The following is a 17,266-nucleotide window of genomic DNA, read 5'->3' as shown; positions in this document are numbered from 1 at the left end:
AAGGAAGGTGAGATAGGGGAGATTTTGCTTGACTGTCTGTCTGGCCCAGACATTCCAACTATGACCTGTTTTTATTTGGAAGTAGGGATGCTAAACTGCATAATGCCAAAAACTGCTTTAAAAAAATCCCATCAGATACAGAGTATTATGAAAGAAAAAATCAGATTTTGGCAGCACTTATATAAAAATTTAGTATTTATTTACTTAGTTGGATATCACTTTCTAAGCAAAGTAGAATCAGAGAGAAATGAAGCTAAAGAAACCTGAATAAATGCCTAAGCATGTCAGGGCGTATTGCAGAGGTAGCTATAGTTTGACAATATGAGGGTTATTGTGTTTGATCAAAGCATCGCATTCATTTTCTCTTTTTTTCAACTGTAGCTTATCTACATGGGAGTTGGAAGGTCTACATTCAAACCTAGCATATCTCCATGGCTTTATTTTTTTTCCCTCTTTACTTTTAAGTAAGAGATGTTACACCTCTGAGGGATGGACTCATGAGATAGCACTTTAAAAAGTGTGTGAAATCTTTCTGTATAAGTAGAACCCCTGGACAAGGCAAAGGCTACCACTATGAAAAAGTGATTTTTTTTTGTACTACATGTAGTAATTCTATATTTTTACACTGCTGTCCCTAATGTGTATTATGAAACTCTGCTTGATGTGTTGTTATCAGTGTCCTACTATAGCATATGGTATGTTGAGATAGCAAGTTGATGACATGGGAAGTGTTTAAATAACATATAACTTAACACTTTCTCTGTCATGAACTTGTTATTCCAACACTTCAGAGACACAAGCCAATCTCATGCTTCAGTATTCTATAGATGTCCCCAGGCTTGGCTCCCTTGTTCACTCTGTTCCAAATCTTTCAAATTTCACCTATGTGAAATATATCTCTGTCTGATTTATAATATTTTGTATACACTGGTTTGTTTTTTTTACCAAATGCCATTCATTGTATTTGTTTAAGATACCATGTAACTGTCCATCCACCTGCTTTTACACAAAAGCATAGCTCATAGGAATTAAAAATGAACAGTCTTGGAGCTTCTTTATTATTTCCTTATTATAGTGATCTGTATTTCATTCTAGACTCTTTTCTAATGAGGCCTGATCATCTTACATAATTTTCAAAAGATGTAAAGTTGGTCTTTTAAGGTTTTTTGGGGGGTGGGGAATATTTATCATCTTACAGTAAAACCAACAATACATCGGTAAAGACACATTGTAATACATAAAAGCAAGAGAGAGTGTTCAAATTGACCAGAATTCTTCAAATTCCTGACTTTTGAATCCAATATAAATGTTACATAATGAATGGGAGACTTCAGCCTACCAGATGTCTGCTGGAAGTACAACATGGCAGAGACAATACAGTCCAGGAAGTTCTTGCAAGGTGTGGAAGATAGTTTCCTAACCCATCTGGTGAGTGAGCCAGCTAGGGGAGATGTGGTTAGATGTGTTGTTCACAAACAGAGAAAGACTGGTGGGTGATGTGTTGTGGTGTGATGTGGAGGCTGTTTCGGGCAAAGTGATCATGAAATGGTTGAATTTGAAACTGGAGAAGTCAGGAGAAAGGTCAGCAGGACGTTAGGCTTCCAGAAGGCTGACTTTGGCCTGTTTAGGACACTGATTGATGGACTCCTTTGGGAAACGGTACTGGTAGACAAAGGGGTCCAGGAAGGCTGGATATGCTTCAAGAATAAAATCTTCAAGGCACAGGAGCAAGCATTCCCTACGTGCCAAAAGCCAAACAGGTGGGGAAGAGACCTGCCTGGCTGAACAGGGAGATAGTGCTGGAACTCAGGAAAAAAGAGAATCTATCACCTGTGGAAGCAGGGACTGTTGCCTCATGAGGAGTACAGGGATGTTGTTACAGTATGTAGAGAGAAAGTTAGAAAGGCAAAGCCACAGCTGGAACTAAATCTGGCCTCTGCCATAAAAGATAATAAAAAATACTTTTACAAATATATGAGCAATAAAAGGAAGGGTGAAGAAAAACCTCCATCCTTTACTGGATACCAGGGGGAAGCCTAGTGACCAAGGATGAGGAAAAGGCTGAGGTACTTAATGCCACCTTTGCCTCGGGCTTTAATACACCAGTATCCTCTGGGTACTCAGTCCCCTGAGCTGGATGACAGAGATAAGGAGCTGATTAAAGTGCCTGTAATCCAGGATGAAGTGGTTAGTGATCTCTTGCTCCACTTGGACATACACAAGTCTATGGGGCCAGATGGGCTCCACGCAAGAGGGCTGAAGGAACTGACAAAGGAGCTAGCCAAGCCACTATCAGTTAGCAGCAGTCCTTTGAAAATACTTGTTAAAATAAAAGAATGAGCTTTGTTGAGTCTGTTTCACCATTGCAGTCCATACGTGCATGTTTTCCCAAAGGTATTTGTACCCAGCAAACTGCATATAGGGATCAAATATGATTTTAGAAACTGAGGGCTCTGTCCTGGTTCTGCAATGCTCAGGCAACATGTTTTTCGTGCAAAGGCAAGTTGCTCTGCCTCAAGTCATTTAAATCCTGGTTTATCTGTGGAAGAAGCCTTAAAGAGGAATTTGTTTTGCAAATGGTTAGGCCAGGGCATGAAAAACTTGCATTATCAGACCACAAATAGCTTTTCTCTCTTAAAGCAGAGTTAAAGTTCTTGTAATTATTTGATAGTCTCCCAGTTCTCAGAGAACTTAAGGGGGATAGAAAGGTGACAGAACCAGACCTATTCCCTTCGAGTAGTTTGCTCATTTAGACCCATTTACCCTCAGGGTGCTTTAGATTATGTACAGGGTCATTTTTAATTGCATCTGGATATCTGAAATTAAGTTCTTGTACAAGAAGAATCAGGTATTGCCTCTTTTCCAGAGCAGTCAGTTGGAGGAAATTCTTATCTTCCTACCTGTGTCAGATGACTGCATTAGCACAAAACCCGAATTCAAATCTGTAGTCCCCTGGATGTTGTGGTGCATTTGAATGCAAGTTTGACATAAAGAGAATCCTTAATTAACTATATGCCCTTAGGGAGTTTCACAACACGAAGTTGCAGGCTTGTACTCAGAACTCTTTCTTGCTCATGAATGTAGAAGGCAGTGTACATTATTTTTAGTTTAGTTTGTTTTGGTTTGGTTTTTTTTTTACTTGTAGCTTCTGTTGTTGACATATCATCCCACTGTTCTTACTTTACAGCAATGTAGTTCATCTGTTATTTTTGTAAAGGAAAAACTATTCATCTGGTAACTGCTTATTTAGAGATGCTGTACCAGAAAGCTTCCTTGCAGCCTACTCATTCTCTTGGCAAACTGCAGAATGCTGACAGCAGAAGGCAACATTTTCTACTAAAAATTAAAAAACAAACAGGATGCTACATCTATAAACAAGTTGTCTTTTGCATATATACATTAAAATGTTGTTCATCTAAGCTTTTTAGTTTAATATTTACTATCTCTGTAAATAAATAGATGGAAACACATCATCTATTAATTTGGCTTCTATTAGAAGGTTCATCTTACAATTGTGATTGAGCACAGTGCTTTCAGTACACTCTTCTATCAGAATTCAAACACATTAAGCATCAAGCTAGTGCATACAAGCAATGTGTGCTAGGGGAAGACATGCCACCTGCATTTGCCAGCAGAAGTGAGGAGAGGAATACTGAAACCCCTTAAAGTTCCTAGCCCATTTAGTGTTGAAGGGTAGAAAATGGAGAATGAAAATTCTGTGGGATGTTTTTTCAAAGCTGCAGAAGAAAGGTTGTTTTACATTTAGATCTGACAATTGAAAAAGAACAATTTTTGAGAATTAAACGTGTTTCAGAAATTACTAAAACATTTCTGAGAGACTTGTTAGGCCAATTTTCATAATAAATTTATTTTAGACGTGGTAGTATACCTCAAAATATAAATATCCAAGCATAGATTTGAATTTACAGTTGCTGCAACTGAATATGAAATACCTGACAATGGATACAAGTTCAAATGTGCTTTAACATTAACAAGAAAAATTCTCTTTCAAAAATGGAAGTATAGTCATTCCATAGATGAAATCAAAGCATATGATTTATTTTCAAGACAAGCTATTTCTTAAGAAGAGCTAAATTTTTCCTGTTGTTGAGAAGTTCTTAAGCCTTTTCTCTTACACTGCTGAACATTCAAGAAGCTGGTACCAAAGAAATAGGAACACTTTTTCCATAGTTGGTAAATATCATGACTGTGTTTTCTTCCTGCCTTTAATCACTTACCAAAGATGTTTATAATGTGATGTGTTCTTGTACCGGCGACAGACCATTATCTATTAAGGACAGGAAAAGTCATCCCAACTTCACTCCAGTAGTTTAGAATTGTGCAGTAGTCTTAAGCATTCTGCAACCTGAAGTCTGTAGCAGTAATCCTTGTTTATTTTTTAATACAATAGGCACACAAAATTTGGCATTACTAATAAGAAAAGCAATCCTTTCTTCAAGAAGGTGACCTAAGGAGAATAGAGAGCCTTGATTTTAAAAGAAGGGTCCAAAAGGACCATTCAAAAGGAATTAAAATATGAGAAGTTGTGGACATATTAATGATGTTGGTCATTTACCAGTTACCTTTGTAATATATTAAGAAATATTTAATGCATTTCAGTTTGTTGTACACTACCTAAGGTACATTAGTGTCTTAATATTACTAATACTACTGACCCTGAAGCTGCTGAGGCAGTGTTTTCCAGAGCCTCTCTGGAAATATTTTCTGTTATAATTCTCAACCTCTTATTCTTGGGTTATTTTTCTTCCGGCCTTGCACCTGCAAATCCCAATACTGTTGTTACAGAGGATCTTCATGGGAGCCACTATGACACTGTGACAATTGCCTCTCACCACAACGTCTTTACTTTCCAAAACCTAATACACAACAAAGTTGATAATACTGATTTAAATGCTTGATATGTATTATCCATTAATATACATACACAGATGTTTAGTGAACAGTGTGCAACACTTGCACTGTGTTCACATACTCCACACAGCACTCATTGCATCATAAATGTGAACAACAGGGAGCTTGAGCAGTTCCCAATGGAAAGTATATAGTGGCAGAGGGACAGCGTGGCAGGAGTCATCCCCGCTGTGAGCAACAGCACTGGCATATTCATCATGGTCACCTGCACCAGAGAGATCCCCTCCCTGCTCCCAAAGTAGGGTGGTTTTGTGGGAGCCCTTAGCTGCTTTTCAAAGTCAAGTTTTTGTCTTTTCAGGTTTTCATATTTCATCCCATTCCTCACCTTTTAAGGTGTCTGTCTCCTTAGTTTTAGCTACCAACCTAAGTAATAAAACTCAATAATCCTTAAAGATGTTTGAAGGGGTTGGGGGGGAAAGAGGATGGGTGATCCATTTTCAAACAGTCATGTTTTAGAGAAGGACTTAGAGGTATTTTGCCACTGAGTAATATGTCATTTAAAGTTTTATTTGCATGCCTAGAAAACTCAGTTTTGCATGCGCTTTAGGATGATTATTTGAACAGCTTCACAATAAACCATCTACTAGCATGATCTCTTTCAGTACCAGATATGCTTTTCTTGGTTGTCCAGTCTCTCTCCATTTTCTACATTGGATGGTTTCTTTGGTGAAGACTAGCATCAGACTGCAGATATTGTTTTAGTTGATCTGCATCTCTGTTCACATAGTTATGTTTTTGTTATGTATACACTGGTCTGGTTTTATGTTGTACTGTATTATGGTTTTGATGTTGCAAAGCAGAATGTAAGGCTGAACTCTATTTCTGTGAGGAACGTATTATCAGTTCTTTACAGGCTGAAATTCCTAGTGACTGCCAATAGCAGGATAATCTCTGAGACTATTCCTGCTCCCTTGGAATAGTCTAGGGAATCACAGCAATCTTCTGGAGATGGCACTGGTAAACAATATTGAGTAAAAAGGAATTTGCCAATCAGTTCTCCTATGAAAACAGTCTTTTAGTTAATGAATGTCTTCCAGAGTTTTTAACCCACACAAAGGCTGAGGAGGCTGCATTGACAGTGCTTAGGTATCTAAGGTAAATCCTAAAAGAAGAAAACAATTTATGACCTTGGACACAAAATGATAGTATCAACACTGTAAATACATGACATGCAAATATATGTAATCTGACTATAGAGCTTATACTGTGTTGGTTTCGAACAAATATGCTTCTCTAGAGACTAATGTAAACCCCATATGTGTTCTCAGGTAGAGAAAGCACAATGAAAACTGGAATTTGACAGGCTTTAATGAAGTTTTTATTTGAACTGTATTAGGGGGGATCAAATAGGTTTTGACTATGCAACTTTCTAGTGTTGTACCAGCAACATCAAGATATTAGGACTGGTCATCCTCTATAAAAGATGACTGTGTGCAGTTGATAAGGGTCATTTGTGTTACTCTGCCTGGTTTTAACCTAAATAGGCTAGAGGGAGCTGCTCTATAAATAAGTACAACGCTCACCTGTGTGATTCTGTGGTTCTTTCAGTCTACAAGTGCATCATTTATGATGCCTCATGTAAGGTGACTGGAAAAGCCAAAAGAATGCCTTATGTCAAATAAAAATCCTAGATCAAGTTTAGAGCTTCATTCCTTCCAGGGTGTTACAACTAAGTGTAATGGCATTTGACAGTATTGAATTTTTTTTATATGACTTATTTCTGCTAACTCAGCATTTTGAAAAAATTAAGTGTTCTCCCTTTGTGATTGAAAGGGTTAAATAGTACCAATTCATTACCACCCAGAAAAGGATTTATTTTGTTCTCATAAATCAGTTTTATTCCACATTTTTATTATTCCCTTGGGTCAGCTGGTCCAATTGAAATCAATACAAGTGCAAGTGACACAATCAATCTAGATATTTGATTATGGATTTGAGACTCCCAGTTCTGCTTTGTGTGTTTAGCTAGTCTCCTTCTGATAGTGTCCCTGGAGAACGGAAAATTCTTATTGGCAGCCGTGAATTATGGGCATAGATTCAGAAACCAGATACTGTGATAATCTCTATTTATGTACTACTGCAGCTAAGGAAAGAATGTTCTACCCATGGAAAAACAAACTTGAAGATTTTTAAAGCTGTTTATGCCTTTTTTTCTTAAGTGTGTAAAATTGCTTGTGAAACAAACTTTATAAAATCTTGTCTATTATTTGTCTATAAAACCCCTCAAACCAAATGGATGAAATCAATAATTATATGCTCAGTCATCAACTTAGCAGCACAAGTACATCTAATATTTCTTCTATTTGATGCTTTCTGATCATTGCCAGACAAGGTGATGTTATGTCAGTTGGGGTATTCATGCTGGCATGAGAGCACTTGCTGGCTGGAAGCCTGTGTAAAATCCACATAGGTTGGTTCTACTCATAGAATGCTTTGCAGAGTTGGGTGGCCTCACTCTGTTTTTCATTTCTTTAGGGCATGGACTGAGTTCTTGTAGTGTGTTGCTGCAACACTTAGTGCAGTGTTCAGAGGGGTCCAGGACTTGATGTCCCTTGGTACTGTTGCAGGACAGTGAGCTAAAGTACAATTTACTATACTTAGAGCAGGGGTTTAACACTGCACTGAATACCGTGTTTTAACTGGAAGGTCTGAATGAGGCAGATTCAATGAGCAAGGCTCATTGTACATTTTTTATTTTTATGAAAATTCTGTACATCTCAAGACAAACGGTACCAAATTTACATCTGTGAAAAGGCGCAGAAGGTGCCTTTGCCTGTTTTAAAGTGAGGGAAACTGAGCTGTCAAAGAAACAACTGGAGTACAGTGAGAAACCGCATCTGCATCTTTGAGCTTTCAGATTTTTGCTGTCTGTGGCCATAGGGAATTTCATCATGTTCTTTGAATATTTTCTGGTTTTCAGTCTTAAAACTAAATGCTGATTTAATTACCAGGGAAAGAAGTGAAGTTTTTCAATGATGGTAATGTGAATTGTTCCTTATTGACAGTTAATATTTTGGATTCATAGTTTTTCCAGTTTGCTTCAGTGCTTTTAAATTACTCATCTTGCCTCATACAGCAACTCTCTCTAGCCCATAAGAATGAAGGTTTCCTGTGATAGGACAGTCTTTAAGTCTTGGACTCAGTCTGATGGACTGAGAGCAGAGGGGGAAATAGTGCTTCAGGAGACTGAGGTGCAGAATTGTCATTGTACTCATCTGGAAAAACAAACACCAAAGCAAAACCCTGAAACAGAACAAAACCACTACAAAACATAACCCTCCTGCCCCAAACACTGTTGGAAAGAGTGGTTTTGCACCAAAGCACAGAAACCACTTCCCAAGGTCAGTATAGCAATTGAGATGACAATTGGAGAACAGTTCGTTAATTACAGTTCTTAGGAAAAATGTCACTGGTGACGATTAGGAAAGATTTTCAGCTGTGTTTTATTGGGATAATTGAACTAATGCAAGCTCATGTTTCTTTTGAATGCCGCTCTAGAAACAGTGGGAAAAGGAGAGAGGGAGAGAAGAAAAATCTTAGCTGGGAGGGAAGGAGTAGCTTATGTGGAGTTAACAAAGCTGAAGAATAGGTAAGAAAAGAAGACAGAAAGCAGCCCAGAGACAGAAATTGATGGACAATGAGGATGAGGTATGGGGGAAAGGAGTGAAAAAGTGAACTCATTTAATTTTTATTTTGCTCTTCTGACATTAACTTATTCTGTGGCTAATGTTTAACCTCTATATACTTACATATGTACAAAGCACGCATAACAGCAACTGTGTTTGTGCTAGTTTACCAAGTCATCTTTGTTTAATTCTTTAGATTCTTATATGAGCTGTTCCTTGATGTGAATTTTTGCTACCTTTATTCTTTCTGTAGTATTCTATGGTGGTAATAGTTCTGCTTCTACCTGTCTGAATATTATGGAGCAACATGCTCTTTAATGTAAAAGATATTATCAGGGCCTGTATGTACATAATGGAAGCACTATAGATTGGTAATGATATTTTAGAGCGTGGCACAAACCTTACAGTCACTCAAAAAATACCTTTGGCATGTAGTAGCACATAATATGTAGTGTACTTTTGTGACAGAACTCCTTCGTTATGTTGAAATAGTAATAGTAAAAGAAAATGATAGCTCATTAAACATTTGGGATGATAAGACTCAAGCGTTTAATGCTTTTTTACCTTTTTTACCTGGTTTTACCTTTTAGGTGTAAATTTCTCTGCATCTCACAAACTGCAGTCCTGTAATATCATTTAAATTCAGACAAATCTGGGGGCAAGACGTCAGTCAGCCAATTTTTAGGACACCTCAGATATAAAGAGGTGAAAATCTATTTTACTAAGGTGGCTCCGTTGTTGAAGTGCCATAGGAATACCAATAGAGAAGTATAGGAAAGTTATGTATAATGACAGCTAGCTTTTTATGATTAGGGAAAGAAAAACCCACAAGTACGCAGTAATATTTTTCACAAGCACAGCCTCCTTGCTGCCTGAAGTCAACAGTATAGTTCTGTCAGTGGGTTTGTGATACTGACGCATTAGACTGCTTATGTTTAAACTTATTACTTGAATAGTCACAAATGCAGTGGTAATAATAGAAGCATTTGGTATTTGCCCACATATATGAAACATGCAGTTTTTCTTCTTCATACATAAAAAAGAAACATCTTTCCTTAAAAGCCATCAAGGCAGAGTACCCTTTGAATGTGTGTAATTCTGGGGAAAAATGCCTAGTTTTTAAATGTGAGATGAATGTGTTTAGTTTATATTTCTTTTCCCCATTGCAGTCTTTGTCATGAGAATAGTTCCATGTCGTACCGTTTCCCGCGCTCCTGACAACCTTTGTCACATGAATAAGATATCAGAACACTAATGACTAATATACAGGATTCTATGTCTGCTGATACTATACTGTACTTCTGTGACCTTTTCAATATTATGTATTCCGATTGGCTGTCCATTTCACCTCTTTCCCACAAGTTAATAAGGCTGTAAAAAGGAGAGAACTTGAAATCACCAGCCAGTCAAATTACAGAATATTGAAAAGGTCAGAGCAGTATAGTACACATGAAAAAATTAGGGAATATATGAGGCATTAAAATTCTTGTGACAATGATTATAACAAGAATGGAAAAGGGATACCCATTTCTGTTATTTCAATCTAGTGAACCCCATAGGATGATGAGCCCAGGACAGCAGTAATTTATGCACCACAGACCCACAGGAGCTTTATTCACCTGTTTACAGGGGTAGTGACAGGAATGCTTAGCTGCTTGGGAACCTCTTTCAGATGATCCGTCCAAACCATAGTAAACCTTCAAACACAAATATTTGTCAGCTAGAGTGCTGTGTGAAGCTTAGCACTTTTAAACAATATTTAATGGAGCTTGTATTCCTGTATCTTTTTTACATGAGCATGTTATATTACTTGACTTTGTTTCAAGTATACTTGTTTTTTTAAAGTATGGATATCGATTTTCTTTAGCTGTAATTTCTTCATTTGGATGTTTTCCTGAAACACCAAAATGCTTTGATCTGGTATAAACTGGGAATAAACTGGTGTTTCTCAAATACCAGACCTAGCCAAAGAGCTCCCTCAGAAACACCAGGGGAAATATGGATTCTTATTAGTGCGAAGGCTAGTAAAACAACAAGCCCATCAAGATGCAGAAATATTGAAAGATGCATGGGGTAGCCTTTTATGTCTGCAAAGGCTTTAGTCTTTTTTTGTGAGGTTATAGGAGATAATAGCTCAGAGCACCTTTCCGTCTGAACTCATCTTTTGGTGCTGGAGTATCTAAGTATTGAAGGACATGATAAGCCAGTTCTGGGAGTTTGATTTCTGCTTTGTTGTTAGGTTAGGTCCTAGTTAGAGTGTTCACATTAGCTATGTCTTCAGGGGATCTTACTTGTTGGAGTGCTGGTGACTGTTCATGACAGGAGTTACAAGAGAAATGTGCAGGAACAAGTCAGCATGCTGGTGGAAACCACTTTTCTGAAGCAAAACAATGCCTGTGAGTGTCTGAGGCAGATGCTGTTTAGATGTGTGGCAGAATTGCTGGTAGGTTACAGTGGGACCTGTGAGTAAGATGGTCCCTGTGAGAGGAAAACACATGAAAAATGGGAGAAGAGAGGTCTCATGGATGTCTCTCACAAATAGGGTCCACACTGAAGCAGTCTAGGCAGGAATGGCACAGAGTGATAAGACAGGGTTATTGCTGTATCACTTTCTGTCAGGCTGAACCTATGTGTCTGCATATTCCAGCCCACTGAAAGCAAAGTTCAAGCAGTGAGAAGTGGAAAAGCTGCATATTGCATCTCATCCCCAGTAAGACCCGCATTTTAAAAAAGTTCCTCTAGTACTATATGTGCCAGTAGCAGTAAGTTATTTGGCTGGGAACCAGGATAAAATCCCTTTTGTCTGTAAAATTCAGGTTAGGAAACTTGTGAGTACTCCTCAGCTTTCTATTAGAAGCAATGAAACATTCTGAACTGATATGTTTTCTATCTCATTGTGAATTTGCAAGTTCATTTTTGACCTGAATAAAATGGTTATGTAATTACATACTCCTCCTAATTATTGAGTAATTATGTACTTCTTATAATTGCCGAGTAATCGCTCTGCTATAACTAGAATGTAATGTTACAACTAATTGTATAATTACTGTATATTAATGTTGTTATTCAGGCAACTTGGAATAGAGTGTTATCCTTTTAATTCTTTTCCTGTTATTCAAAACTGTATTTTTAAAAAGACAATATAGTTAGCCACTGGAACAAAGATTAACAGTGAAATAAAAATATCAGCAGAGGAAGTACATGCTTTCCTTCTGGGCTTTGGTGGATGAGAGTAAATATTAACATGTTAAGACTGTACCGTTGATAGAAAAAGTTTAATTTTCTCATGAGTTGAGCACATAAATTGCTGTTAGGGACTCTCCTTTTATGCTTGAGATTTGTATCGATCTCATGTGCCTTGATCTGTCAACACTGGATTTTTAATCTTTCCTTCACATTATAGGTGAAACATTTAAGAAATGCACCTCTTTTTGCAGCCAGCTGAGTCCTTAAGAACCTTCAGAATCTATGTCAGTTGGCCATTTCTAATGGCTTTATTGTTGTTAACAAAGCAATGGGTGCACACATTGTTGGGTGTGCTTCACAAATAATGTGTCACGGTCTGCCTGGAGGTGCACAGAAAAACTGTGATAGATAATTGGGAAACTGCTTTGTTGGATTGTTTCTACTCACAAATCTCAGGGACAGTTTCACAAGTGTGCAGAAGGAGGGTTTGATACACAATTTAAGAGCTAAAATCAGGTAATGCAGAGGCATGTTTATATTGTTGGCTGGGGACATAAGAGTAATCCTAAACAAAATAGCTCTGCTTCGGCAGAGTTGGTATGTCTGTTTGTGGAATGTGTAAAATGTGGTGGTGGTTCTTGCATGATAAGAAGCTTTGCCTTCATTGCTGTTTATAAAATGGAGTATCGCAGGCTAATGTAAAATTCAGTGAAAACCAGAATAAGTACATCAGTTTTCATGAAGTTATTCTACATTCACACTACTGTTGTTGTTCAGGTAGTCTGGTGCTATGGTATGGTGTAATCCAAGTAGAATTTGAACAATGAGAAACTAGACTACAGGATTAGGCTACATGCTGGAAAGTATGTGTGTCTTACTACAGATGACTAATTCTTATGTAAGCAGTTAGCTTGTAACTCCTAAGGTAATCAATTTTCTAGTGAATTCAACAAGTTTTACTAATCATTCATGTTAATGTTTTGAATTTGCAGTTATCACAAATATCAGTAATTTCTGAAATCTGGCTTCAGTTCGCAGTATATTGCAGTCAGCTTTGCAATTCTATGATTGATTAATTTAGTTTCCAAGAAGTTTTACAAGTACCACAAACTGTTGGCAAAAGAAGGAGAAATTAGTGAATAATATGTTTTCTTCCAAATAGGACTTTTTATTTTGGCATTTATAGTATCAATGGCAACTTTTAATTTAAGTACAAATAAGACTTAGTTCATAAAGACAGTGAATTGTAGCAGTTGCAAGGTCTAATATTTGTTTTCCCTGTACCCTTTCTTTTTCCCTAACAGCTAATGCTAATTATTCTATTGTAAATGGTACTCGGATGTTATTCAGCAGCAACGAATCCCATGTATGGGTGCCCATTAAAGGACTGATTCCATTTTCTAACTACACAGTACAAGTGAAAGCTTCCAACAGCCAAGGCAGCTTGATAAGTGATGCTATAACAGTAGTCATGCCTCCAGGAGGTAAGTATGAAAAAGTGCTTTTTCTCTGCATGTAACAATTACCAAATAATCTGCTGAACAGAACATTATGTATTATTGCGAGTGAAGAATAGAAGTTCAGAAGAATATGTTTGTATTAGTAGTTCTTACTAATAAAATTGTTCTTTTCAGATTCTAGTTTGTCACATTCTTAGTTTAAGAGCTAGAGGATGAAAACAGGTAGTTGTATCATTAACATGTAACGTAGGTTAGAAGCACACTATATACTTCATTCCTTTTGCTGTGAATGGTGCTGTATTCTACCATGGGTGGCTAATCTAGTCTAAGAATATAGAAAAGGTCACGTGCATTTTGTAATCTGTTTTAGAGCAAAGGTTGCAAGGGCTGACAAAGATCTCTTACTGGATAGACTTAGATCATTTATTTAATAACAAAAACCATCGGTAAAATATCAAGCCAGAATCCACTAACTAGTGTAGCTGTGAGTCAATTGCAATGTGCTGATTTACAGTGAATGAGAATCCAAGCCACTTTGGATGTTATCTACATTAAAATTTCAGATAAAAAAAGACTTGAGCAAGTACTCCCTAAACTCTGTGCACAATTTATTTTCATTTGCAATCTTTTTTATGAAAGCTTAAATTTATAGCTGATGCATATGTGTTCCTATTGCATTCTCTTTTCATGAACATTCTAATGAATTAGTTTTTGGTGAATAAATGCCAGTGGAAACAATGAATTTAAGGCAATTTTGAATTCCAGTGTGAGAACTCAACTTGATCTTGAGAAGTGTAGCTGTAGCTGATCATCAGGAATAGGGTAGATTGATAGAACATTTGAAAGTAAAATAAAGAAAAAAGGCAAAGGAAAAACAAACAAAAAATATCCCATAAACCTTACATCTTAAAAATACACTTGAAACAGTTTGATTTTAGATAGATGGCTTTGGGGCCAAACCAAAAGAACAGCTTCTGAGAAGTGAACAAATAAAATGCAGAGTCTGTATGACACATTACTGAGGAACACATAAAAGGTAAATTCACAGAAGATTTTACACTTTTCTAATCTGATTGCCAAATTACACCTAATATTAACAAATATACATTGTCATATAACAGTAAAACTGTTTTACTGCTTTCTTAACACAGGGAAGTTAGATGCTGAGGTTTCTAATCCCAGTGTCACACTTCAATTTTGCATGTAGAAATAGCAAAATTTGGTAGTGAAAATGTTACTAAAGGAGAAGGTAAGGGATCTTTGATAGATGGGCAAGGATGTGTACAAGTTTATGGCAACCATTAAGATACACTTTCTTTCATCATTAGATTGTTGTTGATTACAATTAGAAAACTTATAGCTTTGAAATTATCTTTTTTATGACCTTGTGGTAGTTTAAAAGCAATACCTCATTGATTAAATAGGTTTTAGTTCATGCTTCCTTTTAGTTAATGATCTGAAAACATATTATCCTGATTTACACATAAAATCATGCTGAAAAGCATGTGGCATTCAGTAGGATATGTGTGTTTAAGTAGAATTAAATTAGCAGTGAGAGTTATTAATGAAATATTCCATACTATTATCCAGTGGACTGTGATCTGTGGTGAAATGAATAATAAATGAAGCAGTGCATAATGAGAGTACTCTCACTATATGTGTGATACACACACATGCAGACACACACATGCAGACACACACACGTGTATATCTAGGCAAATGTATGTTTACTTTACCATGATGTTTATGATGATGACTTTTTGGATTCCGTACAGTTCCACTGCATGCTAAATTATGAGTGTAATGGTAATTTTACACTGGGCTGTATTTAGTGCTTTCACTTACAAACACTTTGTAAATCATTAAATAAAATCTAGATGCTAGTAAAACCAGAAGGAATTTTATTTTCTGTGGGGTGTGTTTCATGAAGCTTGTTGGAAGACTATGTAAGAGAGCGAGTGATAGAGGACGAAAGAGTATTGCATTCTGAAGTTATTGCAGGTCACAATTATGATTCAAATTTTCTTTCAACACACATTTCTTTAGTTTCATTTTGTTTTTACTTCAAAGGCATTGCACACGATAGAAAGCACACCGTATCTTTAATGTTACCTGACTGAATACACCTTTATTTCTCATCAAGCTGATTTGCCACACTTAAAGTCAATGCTTAAAAAAAAATCTCAGAAATAAGGAATTTATTTTATCTTAGTTCTTGAGTAAAATTACAGTGCAGGTTCAAGTGTTCTTGGAAAGATGAAAAAAAAACCAACAAAACCAAACCTGAATCCTGTTGTTAATTCATAAATATGAAACTTTCTTTTCACCCTTACCCTGTAGTGGTCTGGAGTTACTAATGGGGTTAGGATTTCAACTCTTAATAGGACTTGGTGCATTAGTGTTTTGTATGCATGGAATTCAGCATTTAGTTTAATAAGTGGTTGACATTGGTGATGTCCCTTAATTTGCTTAAATCTAATTGGCTCTTTTATCAGTCAAACCTGTATGGATTGGCAATTGATCAGAAAGGGTCAGCCATGACTGTGCATGTACTTAAATGCTGGAGCCACCAGTTAAAGTCACTGTTTCATAATAAGAAGCTGAAACCATGAGAACAAATTATCTTCAGAGTCATAAGGCAAAAGAAAGCATAGAAGTTTTTCAGGATGTTCAAGTTCAGAACAAAGGCATTATGGAGTATATAAATTTTAAACACACTGCTTTTTGCCTCAAGACTTAAACTTTTTTTTCCAAATGAACTGAAATCTCTGAAACTGTCTGTTACATCAAAGAACTGCACAGAAAGCTAAAAGAGATGGAAGAAGCATAAAAGGGCATAGTTTAAAATGATTAGTGACAGATTTCATACCACATAGAAAGAAGTTAATATTTTTTAATTTTATATTTTTTCCAAAAAGAATAAATTTGTTCTAGTTATCTTGTCCTAAACTGCTTTGGGAGAAGTTGTAAAAAATAACATACTAGCTGGTGCTTCACATTAATTTGAGGTTGCCAGCCAGTAAAAAATCTGGAGAATAAATTGCTTTAGAAATAATCGAATTAGGTAAATGAATTGAAATAATGCTGCAGAAATCTGGGAAAAAAAAGTCTTCTTTACTGAATTCTTGGTTATATATTTTCCTTCTTAGTAAGTGCTATTTCTGGTGTAGTGGCACATAGAAGACCCTGTTAATGTAGGATTTCTTTGTAATAAGAGAAGGTAAGAGAACAGCAAACAAAGTTGCAGTCACTACAGTTAATAGTTTATACTCCAGTTAAGTCTATTTGTTCACTTCCTTCAACCACAAGAGCCCTAATATATAACGGAATAAGAAGTGTGAGTGGAAAGAAAGAAGATAGGTTATATTGGAAAAAGTAGATGTAAAAGAGGTAGCAGAGAGAGACAAGCTACATATCAGATGGGAAGCAGGAATGTGGATTCACTACCTGCAAAATACATAAAAGGACTAGATTCCCAAGTAATGACAAGAGATATGAGGCTCGCTGTGAATGGTAAATCTGTATCCCATTGCAGAGTTGTCTTTGTGCGGTTGCTTCTGTTGGGGATTGCAAACCATTTACCTGCTGCTGATTTATCTGTAGAAAAATCTCCAAGAACTGATATATATTTCCTTTTTAAAACACAAAAGGGAAGAGACTCTGGAAGAAAGTATTTGCCTAAGCAATGAAGGGTCTCTTTAATCTCTGTCATAATTTATGGAGTATGTTTGTTTCTATGCTCTGTGATTTGCACAACATAGGAGTGTCTAGTAAAAATGTCAGATTTTGCCTTGGGTTCTTAAGAACCTTCCCTTTGCTGGTCTCTTGTTTCTGTATGGGATGCTGCATGGCTCTGCCTACAAGCCTGGGCTAGTTTCCAGCAGCAAAAAGTGAGCCTACTTACTTGTGGCTGTCGATGTTTATACAAGATCTACAGAGGATGGAGTCCTGCAACCAGAGGATTTTAGCCACTGTTAGTTTAGGCAGCAACACCTTTGGGACTGGATATTGAACCTGATCATAGAATTATTGCTTGAATTACGCAAACCATCACATCATACG

At 36.7% G+C, this 17,266-nt stretch overlaps 1 protein-coding gene across 1 annotated transcript in view; it reads left to right on the top strand.

Moving 5' to 3' along the window:
* Positions 1-17,266, top strand: part of USH2A (usherin) — a 375,630-nt gene that overhangs the window by 197,779 nt on the left and 160,585 nt on the right. The window contains exon 37 of the mRNA XM_034060823.1: positions 13,049-13,228. Coding sequence (XP_033916714.1) covers positions 13,049-13,228 — 180 coding nt within the window. The remainder of the gene's footprint in view (positions 1-13,048; positions 13,229-17,266) is intronic.

This window comes from Melopsittacus undulatus, chromosome 3, assembly GCF_012275295.1.
Source record: "Melopsittacus undulatus isolate bMelUnd1 chromosome 3, bMelUnd1.mat.Z, whole genome shotgun sequence".
Lineage (NCBI taxonomy): Eukaryota > Metazoa > Chordata > Aves > Psittaciformes > Psittaculidae > Melopsittacus > Melopsittacus undulatus.
The sequence above is the reverse complement of the archived record's forward strand: the minus strand, read 5'-3'. Positions and strand labels throughout refer to the sequence as shown.